The sequence below is a fragment of the Lepeophtheirus salmonis genome, chromosome 3 (assembly GCF_016086655.4).
Source record: "Lepeophtheirus salmonis chromosome 3, UVic_Lsal_1.4, whole genome shotgun sequence".
Classification (NCBI taxonomy): domain Eukaryota; kingdom Metazoa; phylum Arthropoda; class Copepoda; order Siphonostomatoida; family Caligidae; genus Lepeophtheirus; species Lepeophtheirus salmonis.
In genome coordinates this window covers 49,800,775-49,815,704 of record NC_052133.2, presented here as the reverse complement: position 1 = coordinate 49,815,704, position 14,930 = coordinate 49,800,775, and the positions used below count along the sequence as shown (strand labels likewise).

The following is a 14,930-nucleotide window of genomic DNA, read 5'->3' as shown; positions in this document are numbered from 1 at the left end:
GTAATTAATTATGATCTACTTTTGATTGCCCGATTTCTTGAATAAAATTACTTAAACTAACCCATGTCATAACTAAAAAGACTCATTCCATCACGAAACTCATGGTTAGCGGTAAAATAAAAAGCGCTCTCTTAAAAAATATAATTATAAATAATTTATATGATAATTAGATTTAATTAGTTGTAAATAACTAAATTAATTATGATTAAAATGAGGTGTTTTTTTATTAATATATCAAAAATATTAAAATATAACAAAGATATTACAATTGTAGTATGCTGGGATTGAAGCGACTCTTTCCGGGCTCGTCATAATTAGAAATTATATGTAACGGGTGCCCCATCAAAATTGTTATATTACTTGATGAGTAATTATAAAGTATGAAGAGCTTTTAGATGCATCATATTAAAATATCTGATTATCATATCGATATAATTGATCTGATAAGTAAACGGGATGAATTTTTATTCATAAATAATAATTTTCATTCTTTTTTCCTTTCTTGTAGGGACATTGGTTGTTACTCTATGTAGAGTGTAAACAATGCTGCAGCTGTTGATGAAAATATTATAAAGTATTTAACGAGCTCGTTTTTGTATTATTGAAAGACACTTTTGAAAAAGGATCTGGCTCGACGTCGAGAAAAGTCATAAACTCTCAAACAAATGTCGAGATGACAAGCATGGAAGAGTTATTTCGAGCGCATGCAACTGTGCTTCGAGATCCGTTAGCAAAGGATGAAGCCAAATTGAAGGCTGTGCAAGAGTTAAGTGAGCGATTAGAGGATCATCCGGAAGTTTTTGTAAAGGAGGCTCTAGGAGTGCTTCTGGGATTGCTCAAGGACGGAACTCCACATTTTATAGCAGAGTACAATGTGCAACAAGTTCGAAAAACAGCTTTGGAGTGTCTGCAAAGGCTTCCGGCTGATGCCCTTAAGCCTCATTTCAAACCTGTGTTAAGGTATACTCCCGAATCCGGGACTTGGATGAATGTACCGCTTACTAATTATTATGATTAATCTCTTTGCAGTCTCATGTTCAAGCTTTTAGAGTCGGAAAATGAGGAAAACGTTCTTGTCATCCTCAGGATCATCATTGAGCTCCACAAACAATTCAGACCCCTGCATTCCTTGGAAATAACTCAATTCCTTCAACTTGTCAAATCCATATATAAGGAATTGCCGAATCATTTAGCAAAAATATTTGAACCTAGAGACCCTATCAAAGTTAAAGACTTGAGTGAATTGAATATAGAGGCTCTACTTGGTGAAACATTCACTGTTACTACTATTACGACAGAGAAAAAAGCGCCGGATGGCGCTTCTCACGTATCCTACAACCTCATTCCCAAAGCAGTTTTATCCCTCAAGGCATGAAAAAATATACACATTTCTTGATATTTCCAGATTTGTAATTATTTTTCTCTCTCGTCATTTAGGTTCTTCAGGAGCTTCCAATCATTGTAGTGCTTATGTATCAGCTATATAAACAATTTGTACACCAGGAAGTTGCGGAATTCATTCCTTTAATAATGAATACAATAACTCTACAGCCTTCACTTCAAGTTCGAAGTCATCGAAAATTCAATAAAGAAGTGTTTGTTGATTTCATGGGTGCACAAATCAAGACTTTATCATTCTTAGCCTACATAATCAGAATATACCTCAAGGTAATGAATGGATGACATTTTGTAACATCTAATAATAATAATGATATGAATCCCTATTTCCAGGTTGTTAGTAGTCACAGTGCACAAATGGTAAAAGGCATGTTGTCCCTTTTAGCAATTTGCCCTCACGAAGTAGCGCATTTACGAAAAGAGTTACTCATTGCTGCTCGGCATATTCTAGCAACAGATCTAAGGACAAAGTTTGTGCCTCATATGGAGGAGCTATTTGACGAAAATATTTTACTTGGCAAAGGATGGACTACACATGAATCTTTGCGCCCTTTAGCTTATTCAACGCTTGCTGATTTAGTACATCATGTTCGGCAACAGATCCCGCTATCAGATCTCTCTCGAGCAGTTCAACTTTTCTCCCTGAACGTCCATGATGAATCACTCCCAACATCTATACAAACCATGTCTTGCAAGTTACTCCTTAATTTAGTTGAATGCATCCGAAGTCGTAGTGATCAAGAACAAAGTGGGGGAAATGGAAGAGAATTACTCATGAAAATGATGGAAGTGTTTGTACTTAAGTTTAAAACTGTTGCAAAGTTACAACTTCCCATTCTCATGGCCAAGCATAAAGCTGCAATATCAGCCAGTAACAGCAACAATAATAACAATGTGAGTAGTAGTTCGTCTCAGGGATCTACCTCAAATAGTTCCGCAGGCTCGTCCGCAACTTCTAACAATGGAAATTCTACTCCTGCGGGACATTCAGCTCCCTCTACACCAGATATTAACGTTAAGACTGAAGACATCAAACCACCCTTGACTCCAGCCTCTACTTATGAAACAAATAAGCTACCCACAACATCAACAGAGGATGAGCTTACCAAAAAGTGTAAATTTGGGTTTCCACCCTCACAAGCAAATAACTATACCGTTGCGGATTGTCGAGGTCTTGTTAAAACTCTTGTGTGTGGTGTCAAAACCATTACATGGGGCTGTACCAATGTTAAAACGGAACTCATTAGCCAAAATAAACAATTTCAACCCAAAGAAACTGCAATATACATCCGTTTGGTCAAGTGGGCCATGGTGGCTTTGGACGTTTATACATTGAATACAACCCCTCCCGCCCCTCCTCCTCAAGCAACAACAACCACATCTACTTCTTCGGCGTCAGGGGGAGGACCAAGCTCACGGAGTCCTGCGGTGCAACCATCTCAACAACAGCAACAACAATCTCAGCAACAACAGTCTCAACAGCAACAGCAAACCGTAAGGACCAAAGAAGAAAAAGAGGTCTTAGAGCATTTTGCTGGTGTATTCTCTTTGCTCAACCCACAAACATTCAAAGAAGTATTTTCTCAAACCATCGATTTTGTTGTAGAAAGAATCTACGACAATTATGCCCTGCAAATCATGGCGAATTCCTTTCTCGCCAACAATGTAACATCACCCATATTTGCAACTATTTTGGTCGAATATCTCCTTCAAAGGATGCACGAAATGGGAAGTAATATGGATCGAAGCAATTTGTACTTAAAACTTTTCAAGTTGGTCTTCGGATCTGTATCTCTTTTTGCGGCGGAAAATGAACAAATGCTTCGGCCACATCTACACTCTATTGTGAATAAGTCAATGGAACTCGCGAAATCCGCAAAAGAACCCTATAATTATTTTCTGTTGCTTCGTGCTCTTTTCCGTTCCATAGGAGGTGGTAGTCACGATCTTTTATATCAAGAATTTCTTCCTTTATTACCAAATCTTCTCATGGGGCTGAACAGCTTACAAAGTGGACTCCATAAACAACACATGAAGGATTTGTTTGTTGAATTGTGCCTCACAGTACCTGTTCGTCTAAGTTCTCTACTTCCCTATTTACCCATGTTGATGGATCCCTTAGTATCAGCTTTAAATGGCTCTCAAACCCTCGTTTCTCAGGGTTTACGTACTTTAGAGTTATGTGTGGATAACCTTCAACCTGATTTTCTTTACGAGCACATACAACCTGTTCGAGCAGAACTAATGCAAGCTTTATGGAGGACCCTACGAAATCCATCGGATCAAATTGCACATGTCGCATTTCGTGTGCTTGGAAAATTTGGAGGCGGTAACAGAAAAATGATGATTGAACCTCAGTTACTCAATTTCTCTGAAATTGATAATCCTGGACCATGTGTTACGATTTTTTTCGCTGAATTGAGATCACCCATTTCCTTTCCAGTTCAGAAAATCATTGAAACAGCTTTTAATGCCCTAAAATCTTCCAATACCGAGCCTGGATTCTATAGGAAGCAGTGTTGGGAAGTGATCAAGTGCTATCTTGTCTCATCACTAGTTGTAGATGATGATAAAGCTACACTTTTAAAGCTCCTTTCACATCCGGAATTTCGTGAAGGCCCTATTGGTTCAATCTCTGTGCCTTACTACAAGTGTGGTGATCCACAAGCTCGGAAAGTTCATCAAATGGCAGTTACAGGCATGTTTGTAGCAGCTGCTATCAAGGAACTCCGACAATCTGTTCTTCCTACTATGGTAGCACTTGTGAGGCATTATACCATCGTTGCAATTGCTCAACAAGCAGGACCATTTCCAATGTCTACGAAGCAAAATAAACTCCAGGGAATGGATCCTCTAGTTCTTATTGATGCACTGGCCGTAATTATGGGACACGAAGAAAAAGAGCTTTGCAAACCGGGTCATTTAGCCATGGTTTTAATACTAGATACAGCTGTGAATATCTTGGGTGGAAAAGAACGAGCCTGTCGCCTTCCTCTTATGGAATATCTAGCTGATAGGATGTGCAATCTTTGCTATGAACGTGCATGGTACGCAAAGCTTGGAGGATGCATAGCAATCAAGTTTTTGTTTGAACGTATGGATCTCTTATGGGTTTTCCAACATCAATTTAGCTTCTTAAAAGCACTTTTATTTGTCATGATGGACCTTACAGACGAAGTAAGCTCTGGTGCAGTTGACATGGCAAAATCAAATTTAGAAAAAATGTTAACTCTCTGTGCTTCACCCATCGAAATCCCTCTTAATGTAACGGAGCCCGGCGTCATCAATTAATGGAACTCCAAGCTATACAAACTAAATCCCTACACGATGTTATTCATGAATTGGTTCGACAGGTTACAAGTCCCAATATATATGTACGTGAACACACGATGAGTTCCCTTCAGCTATTATCAAAAATCCAAACTAAGCCCATCACAGAAATAATGGAGCCTCATAAAGACGTTTTAAGTGATATGATTCCTCCAAAGAAGCATTTACTTAGACATCAACCCGTTAATGCTCAAATTGGACTAATGGATGGTAACACATTTTGTACCACTTTGGAGCCGAGACTATTCACAATTGATCTAAAAATTGTGGAGCACAAAGTTTTTTTTACGGAGCTCCTTTCCCTATGTGAAAATGATGATCAATCCCTTCAGAAATTACCTTGTTATAAAACGATATCGAACCTAGTTCCTCTTCGAAAGTCTGCTTTAAAAGCTTTAGCAGCTTGCCATTACATACCTGAGTGTAGAGAAAAAATCTTTGCGGTACTTTACAAAGCATTGAATAGTACAAATAATGAGCTTGTCGATGCTGGATATGAGTGCATGAAAAAGTTCATTACAGGATTCCAGATCGATATGGACATGGCAAATACTGTTCTTCGAACTCTTTCAAGCCTTCAAGATTATCGAAATATAACTATTAATCTCATCAAGCGGCTTTGTTATCTAGCTCGTCTATTTCCCTCAGTCTTTGTGGATAATCTTACAGAGCAATTACTTCAACAACAGTTGAAAAAATGGTTGGAAATGGCTATTGTTGGGTACAAAAATCCAAGTGCTGCTCAAAATGTGGCCAATAAAGTCGGGGTATCAAGCATTGGAAACTCTGGCGGTCAGCATCAACTCAAAACAGCAGCATCAATAATTGAATTATTTCACAATTTTCCACCGCCAGTGAATTTCCCTCCCACTCGTACCATCGAAATGTTGTGTAAGTTGGTCTTGACGACTGAAAGGGCGCTTCTCATCGAGCCGGGAAGTATATTGAGAGTGCCTTTGATGAAATATCTTTCTTCTTTTCCGAATGAAACTTTGGACTATTTAATGGTAGAGACTTCAGCTAAAGATGCTCAAATCCGTCGTTATTTGGAGTTTATTGTCAATCATGAGGATGGAGGAGTTTTTCGAAATGCACTTATGACAACTAAGATTGATAAATTGATAGCTATGGCTTCAGGCCAGTCTACTTCAAATAATCAATTAGTCCAATTAGGTCTACATCAACCACCCGCGTTGTCACCTCATGAAAAAAGTGAAATACAGTTTGGAAGTGTTTGTTTGACCTATGTCCTTGTAAAAAGGGACTCTAATTGGCTCAAGGATCAGCATAATTTGGTCAATGCTTTTAAAAATATATGGAATCAAGATAAATATCATGAGAAACACAAAAAAGGGGGTGACAACGTGGACTATGCACATTGGAAGGAACCCAAACTCATCGTTAAAATACTTCTTGAATATTTTAAACACCATAAAGACGTAGAAATTCTTCTTTTATTTCAACTACTTCGAGCATTATGTGGTCGATACTTAGCAGACTTTCAGTTTCTAAAGGACTTTTTGGAAACTGAAGTGTGCTCTAAATACTCAATTTCTTGGAAACGAGCAGCATTTTTTGAATTTGTAAGACTTTGGAAAATTCCTGGTGAGGGATGTCTGTCCCAGGAACTTAAAGCCAGAATACTTCAGTTTATTATAATACCATCCTTTGCGTTTACATTTGATAAAGGAGATGGAGATGCATTGATTGGTTCTCCTCCAGCTCCAGACCAAGAATGCGCGGAGAATGTCGTCTCCACTTTCATTATGGACATTATTGATCCTGATATTCCATTCGGAACATCAGATACAGTTAGAATTTTATTACTTCAGTTTTCTTGCTTATTAGTGGACCAAGGCTCAGCTCACATTCATGATGCAGCAAACAAGCGGCAAGGTAACAAACTTCGAAGACTAATGACTTATGCATGGCCATGTCTATTGAGTAAGAACTGTGTTGATCCAGCTACTCGCTATCATGGGCATCTTCTTCTCTCGCATATAATAGCTAAATTTGCCATTCATAAACGCATTGTTCTTCAAGTATTTCATTCTCTTCTCAAAGCACATGCTGTGGAAGCGAGACAAGTTGTTAGACAAGCCTTAGAAATATTGACTCCTTCAATGCCTGGTAGAATGGAAGATGGAAACACAATGCTAACTCATTGGACTAAAAAAATCATTGTTGAAGACGGACACACTGGGTCACAATTGGTTCATATTCTACAATTGGTTGTAAAACATTATAAAGTATATTACCCAGTACGACATCATCTCATTCAACATGTCGTCACTTCGATTCAACGCCTTGGATTTACAGCCACAGCAACCATTGAGCAGAAGCGATTAGCTGTTGATTTATGCGAAATTGCTATTAAATGGGAAATGCATCGAGTTAAAGAAGAAGGAGGTGAATCTGACGGTTTCGCGCCCTCTCCTGGTGTAAAACGACCATCTTTTGAAGGTTCACCAGATCCTAAAAAGATGAAGCTACCATCTATGAAATCTGTTGCTTCTCCCTCAAGTACCACATCCAGTAAATCTGATGCACATAAACCATTAGATAAAGTTCATTCAGATGCGATTGTGAATTATCTTCTACGTCTTGCTTGTCAAGTCAGTGATACTCAAGCTGCAACTGGAACATCTCCTGGAGAAATATTATCCCGAAGATGTGTTACACTTCTGAAAATGGCCTTAAAACCCGATGTTTGGCCGAATCTAGACTTGAAGCTTCATGCTTTTGAAAAGATTTTGACTGGTCCTCTAGGTGTGGATTCTGGTCAGCCTAATTATATAAATATTTGCACCTGTCTAGATATACTCAGTTTCCTTCTCACAATTTTACGAAAGGATCAAATTTTAGTTGCTTTTAAACCTCTTCAAAAAGCAATTGCTACCTGTACCACATGTCCTAATTCTAAAGTCATCCGTGCAGTTCATAGTCTTATGTCCAGACTCATGAATCTTTTCCCAACAGAACCAACAAACTCGAGTGTCGGATCGAAATACGAGGAACTAGAACAACTCTATGCCATGGTTGGGAAAGTAGTGTATGAGGGACTTGCAAATTATGAAAAGAATCCTCAAGCCCCACCTTCAAGTCTGTTTGGAACTCTGATGATGCTTAAAGCCGCTTGCATTAACAATTCTTGTTATGTCGACCGATTAATTTCAAGTTTTATGAGAGTCCTTCAAAGAATGGCGAGGGAGCACTTAAATCCTGTCTCGAACGAAAGCACTGCTGCTGCCAGTTGCGAACTTTTGATCCTAAGTCTAGATCTAGTTAAAAATAGAGTTGCTGTTATGGGACATGACATGCGTAAGGCCTTTATTGGTACAATTCTTGTCGGACTGATTGAAAAGTCATTGGATGTGAAAGTTATGAAAGCCATTACCAAAATGTTAGAAGATTGGATTAAACATAAGGATCTGAAAATGTTAAATCAAGGCCCAACATTAAAGGAAAAATCAATTTTACTTGTCAAAATGATGCAATATGTGGAGAAACGCTTTCCTGATGATACAGATTTAAATGCACAGTTTTTAGAGCTCATCAATTATGTTTATCGGGATGAAAGTCTTAAAGGTACAGAATTAACTTCTAAACTTGAGCCTGCTTTTCTCTCTGGCCTACGGTGTACACAACCTCATATACGAGCCAAATTTTTTTGAAGTTTTTGACACGAGCATGAAACGTCGCTTGTATGATCGATTATTATATGTAATATGTTCTCAAAACTGGGATTCCATGGGACCTCACTATTGGATTAAGCAAGCTATTGCTCTTGTCATGACAACAGCAACTCCTGGAACTCCCATACAAAATTGCACTCCATCAAGTCATCTTCCTTCCGTAACATCCGTCATTGCTCTTGCAGAGCCTTGTGATCGAAATGCATTTCATGTATTTGCTAATAGCAGTAATGTTTTAACTGATATGGATGTTGGTGAGAAGGATGAAGATTTGGCTGAAATTGAGCTATCTAATTCATCATCATCAGATGGCTTAAAAAAAGAAGATCCGAGTGGCACCAACTCCAATTCTAATTCCCTTACCTCCACAAACAATAGATCCTCCTTATTTCAATTAATTTCGCGTCAATTTAAATTTTTAGAGTCTATCAAAGAAGTAAAGACTGTACACTTTTTAAATGCTGCTTCTCAGCTTTGCCACATGGATCACAATCTTGCAGAGGATATTTGGTTGAATTTCTTCCCTCGTGTTTGGAGTGTTCTTGCTGACAAGCAGAGAGAAGCTTTAGCTCAAGAGATAATTCCCTTTATATGTTCCGGAGCTCATGTTATTCAAAAAGACTGTCAACTTAGTGCTCTTAATACGTTTGTTGAAGCTCTATCTCGATGTAAGCCATCAATTGCGATAAAGCCAGCATTGATCAAATATCTTGCAAAAAGTCACAATCTCTGGCATAGAGGTACTTTGATGCTTGAGTCCATTGCTTTTGATGGACTATCTTCACCTATTATTAAGCCTCGTAAGGAGTTGAGCAACTCAGACTATGAAATAGAAGCCAACTCAACAACAAGCCTAACTTTACATCAAGAAGCGACTGATGCCCTCTCCGAAATGTACTCTCTCCTTAAAGAGGAAGATATGTGGGCCGGACTGTGGCAAAAGAAGGCCAAATATACCGAAACCAATATTGCCATAGCATATGAGCAACAGGGTTACTTTGAGCAAGCCCAAGGAGCATTCGAACTTGCAATGACGAAATATAGAAATGATTACGGAATGACACCAAGTCCTGTTTCTATTTCTCAGGAAGTGAGACTTTGGGAGGATCATTGGTTAAGAAGCTCGAAAGAACTTAACCAGTGGGAGCTTTTATTAGAATATGGAAATTTAAAAGGGATTAATAATCCTTTACTTGTTCTGGAGTCAGCTTGGAGAGTTCCAAATTGGCAGTTAATGAAGGAATCTCTTAATCAAGTTGAGGTAGCGAATCCGAAAGAGATGGCTTGGAAAATGAATATGTACCGTGGTTACCTAGCAATATGCCATCCCGATGATCCTCATTTGGCTAGTGTGGAGCGCTGTGTTGAAATGGCATCTTCCCTTTGTATGAGGGAATGGAGGCGTCTTCCCCAGATCGTTTCTCACATTCATCTACCTTACCTTCAGGCGGCACAACAAGTAATGGAACTTCATGAAGCAGCGCAGATACATCAAGGGCTTCTTCATGGAAGAACTAATTCCTTGCACGATATGAAAGCGATAGTGAAAACTTGGAGAAATCGTCTTCCTGTGATAAGTGATGATTTGTCTCATTGGTCTGAAATATTCACTTGGAGACAACATCATTATCAATATATTGCTCTCCACTACAGCTCTGAGAATCAACAGGCACAACATCAAGATTCCAGTAATTCCGGAGCAAGTACAACCACAAATAATAATAACAGTATGTTAGGAGTTCATGCTTCTGCCCAAGCCATCATCCATTTCGGTAAAATAGCTCGAAAGCATAATCTTACTGGAGTCTGCTTAGAATCACTTTCCCGAATATATACCATTGCTTCCGTTCCCATTGTTGATTGTTTTCAAAAAATAAGACAGCAAGTTAAGTGTTATGTCCAAACAGCAGTAACATTGGGAAGAAATGAACTTCAAGAAGGATTGGAAGTTATTGAAAGTACAAATTTAAAATATTTTACAAAAGATATGACTGCAGAGTTCTACGCTCTAAAAGGCATGCTTTTGGCTCAAATCGGTCGATCAGAGGATGCAAATAAAGCCTTTTCAGCTTCAGTTCAAATGCATGATACCCTTGTTAAAGCTTGGGCTCTCTGGGGGGATTACTTAGAACAACTATTTACTAGAGACGGTGTTAATACGGTTTCTGGTACTCCGAGAAATGTTAAATTTGGAGTGGAAGCTATAACATGTTATTTGCATGCATGTCGTCATCAAAATGAATCCAAATCAAGAAAATATTTGGCAAAAGTACTATGGCTACTAACTTACGATAATGATAAATTGGAACTAGCCGAAGCAGTTGATAAATATAACGTCGGTGTCCCTCCTATTCAATGGCTTCCATGGATACCTCAATTGCTTACCTGTCTAGTACGATCTGAGGGGAAATTGATTTTGAATTTACTAAGTACCGTTGGCAGAATGTTTCCTCAAGCTGTCTATTTTCCTATCAGAACTCTTTATTTAACTTTGAAAATAGAGCAAAGAGAAAGATTTAAGACTGGAGAATTGGCTAGCGAACGTCGATCATCCGAAAGTCCTGGGGACCAACAACAACAGCAGCAGCAACAACAAGCTAATTCTGAGTCGGGTCCCATACGCGCCACTGCTCCTATGTGGAGATGCTCAAGAATCATGCACATGCAAAGGGATTTACATCCTACAGTTCTTTCTAGTCTCGAGGGGATCGTTGATCAAATGGTTTGGTTTAGAGAAAATTGGTATGAAGAAGTGCTTCGACAACTTCGCCAAGGATTGGCAAAATGCTATGCTATCGCCTTTGACCATCGTGGTGAAGTTAGCGATGCTACCATAACACCTCACACTTTAAATTTTGTCAAAAAACTTGTATCTACCTTTGGGATTGGAATCGAAAACTTTAGTAGTTCTGTGACTGGAAACTACTCCTCTGCTGCAAGTGAAAGTCTTGTGAGAAGAGCCCAAGCTACTGCTCAGGATCCTGTATTTCAACGAATGAAGTCTCAATTTACCTCAGATTTTGATTTTGCTGTGCCAGGATCCATGAAACTTCAAAACCTTATCAGTAAACTGAAGAAATGGATATCTATACTTGAAGCTAAGACGAAAATCCTTCCCAAGTCCTTTTTAATAGAGGAAAAATGCCGCTTTTTGAGTAATTTTAGTCGTCAAACTGCAGAAGTGGAACTCCCTGGAGAGCTTCTTCTCCCCAAGCATTCACATTATCAAGTTTGTATTCAAAGATTCATGCCCCGTGTTGAAATAGTACAAAAACACAATTCCGCTGCTCGGCGACTCTATATTAGAGGTCATAACGGCAAGAATTATCCGTATTTAGTCATAAACGACTCTGGTCTTGCTGATGCCCGGAGAGAAGAAAGAGTTCTTCAACTTTTACGCATGATGAATCATCTTCTTGGAAAGCATAAGGAAACTTCCCGTCGATTCCTTAATTTTACTGTACCACGAGTGGTTGCTGTTAGTCCTCAAATGAGACTTGTACAAGATAACGCTTCATCTATATCTATATTGGACATATACAAGCGAAGGTGTGCCAAACGTGCTTTAGATCATGATAATCCAATCGCAAGATACTATGAAAGGCTGACTGCTGTGCAGGCTCGCGGATCTCAAGCCTCTCATCAAGTACTTCGAGAAATACTCAAAGAAGTTCAGTCTTCAATGGTGCCCCGAAACATGTTTAAAGAATGGGCTGTCACTACATTCTCCTCAGCCACAGACTACTGGACATTCCGAAAAATGTTAATTCTTCAGCTAGCATTAGCTAGTTTTGCTGAATATGTTCTTCATCTATCTAGACTCAATCCAGATATGATGTATATCCATCAAGACTCTGGTTTAGTGAACGTGAGCTACTTCAAATTCGATGTAGACGATGCCACAGGTGATCTAGACTCAACTCGACCCGTTCCCTTCCGTCTCACTCCAAATATTTCCGAGTTTTTAACTCAAATCGGTGTTTGTGGCCCCTTGACAGCCGCTATGATATCCACTGCTCGTTGTTTTGTTCATCCTAGTTACAAGATCCAGGCCATACTTCGAGCTGTGTTACGAGACGAAATGATCGCATGGAATAAGAAAAATAATCATGGAGTAACAACTGACCTTTCTGGAGACCGTGGTAACCTTGACGCCAATGGTCAATTGGAAAACAAGGACAGTGAAACAATTATAAATATGGTCAACCGTGCTGTTAGTGCTATTACTCAAAGACTTGGCAGTTTATCTGCTTTCGACGGTACAGATAGTAAAGTATCTACTCTAGTAGCAGCGGCCAATTCTATGGACAACTTATGTCGAATGGACCCTGCTTGGCATCCTTGGCTATAACCTACTTGTGTGCCTACTTTACTTGTATTAATTATTATCATTACTATTTAATATTAATATTATTTAAATAAATTTTTAATGTGTATATATAATTATCTATATATTATGTAGGAAGAAAAATACGTTTATTTTGGTAGTTGATCATTCATTAGATTCTCAAATTATTTAATTAAAGCTAAAATATATAAATATATATTCCAATACAATTATGTCTTTTTATTTTGTTTTGTAGCTATTTTATATCGCACCTATCAGGGGTTCTCGGGCTTTTACACCATTAATGTTTTCATAAAATAAGTTTAATTAAATTAAACGTTAAAATACATATTGAAGTTTGTTTTTCATTATTATACAAGCCTTTACCCCCCAAAAATTACCTCGTTCATCACTAACTATTCAATTATTTTTGTTGCTGGCCGTATCGGCTTATGGAACTCAAAAAAGCAGGAACCGTGGCTCTAACAAAGTTAACCCATGCACTATTAGCAAGGTTGTTCCCTTATCGGTCTAGCGGTTCCGGTTCTTGAACCGTTAAAATCGGAATCGACAAAGTCGAACCGAGACAACAATATATTGATTATCGGTCTCGGTTCTTGTACTTTTGTTCATATATAGAATGTATAAAGAAAATACAATATATTTATTAAAAATAAGATAGATTTAATCAATAAGTCAATTTTCTGAGTTTTTTATGAAATTGCAGCGTTTTCCAATGATTTTTTTTTAAACCGTCAGTGTGATACAGCTGCATCGAAGTTCCAAATAGCTTCTTATGGATCTGGAAAAGTGGTTTTAGGGACCAAACGGTGTAAATAAAAGAGGGAAGGGGTGGGGTAGATTATGGATCCAGGTCCGCTACTAACCTTGTCGGTTCTATAATATAATAACTATAATATTTGTTAAGCCAGGGTTTCCCAAACTTTACTATGCCAAGGCCAACCTACACTAATACATTTTTAGCTGAGGCCCCCTTTATACGAAACATGTGTAGACTGAAAGCAATCCTCAATTCTACATCTTCCTGCATCCTACTTGGAAAACCTTTATCTTAAGCAACCTTAGTTTTCGAGACCAATGCTGAAACTTAGGGTATTACGCACTCTGGGTATAAGATATCTACGGCTCTGTTTGTATCTAATATCATTTCCTTAGGACAAATTTTCTAGCAACGCCACATGCTTTAAATGCATGTTACCGAACTGAGCCTATATAAAAAAGAAACGAGACCGAACCCGTTGGAATGAAAGAACCGAAACTGGGACCGATAGAATCACCGAACCTGAACTAGACACAACCTTGACAATTAGTGGTGATAATGATAAAATGAGAGTTGCGAATTTACGAGTTAAATTTCTTCTTAAAATATAAAAATAAATATTTAAATTTCATTTACCTCTATTTTATTTATAATTCACTAATGGCCAATGGGATCCCACTGAAAGATAATTTATTGGGAAATAATTAACCTTTTTACCTACAACCTTATAAATATTAGGGATGCGTTTTGATATGAGTATAATATAGAATTGAAAATATCAGAATCGATACCAAGGAGCCAATACAGATATTTAACGTCAATTGATGGCTGCAAATTATAGGTGTAATAAAAAGATATCCATTATTTCTCCAAAATACATGGCTTTTGTAATATATATTTTGTGTTGTGTAAATGCTTTCCATTTTTTTTTAATAATCCGAAAACTGTATGTTAATAAAATACTTGTAGTGATGAATAACTTAGAATCCGTCCTTCAAAGAATCATAGTAATTATGCTAATAATATATAAAACAAAATTAATTTATAATACTCAGTGAAGAAATGAAAAAGGCCCACATACAATTCTGTCTAATTTGATATTAATATTGGTTATCAATTAATCATCATTCGATCATCTCTCTTTTTTAATTCTATATTAAAGAATGATTTACTTTATATTGTACAGGGTTGATCAGGATAATCCGGACCACTTTTAACTGCATCTTGAGCAATAGGGACAATAAGGGAAGCAAGTAGAGGATTGAAATTTTATTTACAATTTATTTATTTTGGTACCAATGAAATTATACACTCAATATATATCGCAGGAACTTTTTTAAAGTCCTGAATTCAGTTATTTTTGATTTTTTGTAACCTACCTATTTAATAGATTTTGTGC

At 37.7% G+C, this 14,930-nt stretch overlaps 1 protein-coding gene across 1 annotated transcript; it reads left to right on the top strand.

The window, feature by feature from the left end:
- The first annotated feature begins 508 nt into the window (after window positions 1–508).
- Window positions 509–12,980, top strand: Nipped-A (Transcription-associated protein Nipped-A). Its single transcript, XM_040709527.2, is given in 6 exon segments — window positions 509–960; window positions 1,030–1,369; window positions 1,438–1,668; window positions 1,732–4,686; window positions 4,689–8,393; window positions 8,395–12,980. Coding segments are annotated over 6 exon segments (11,898 nt in total). The 5' UTR covers window positions 509–673; the 3' UTR covers window positions 12,775–12,980.
- The last annotated feature ends 1,950 nt before the right edge of the window (window positions 12,981–14,930 follow it).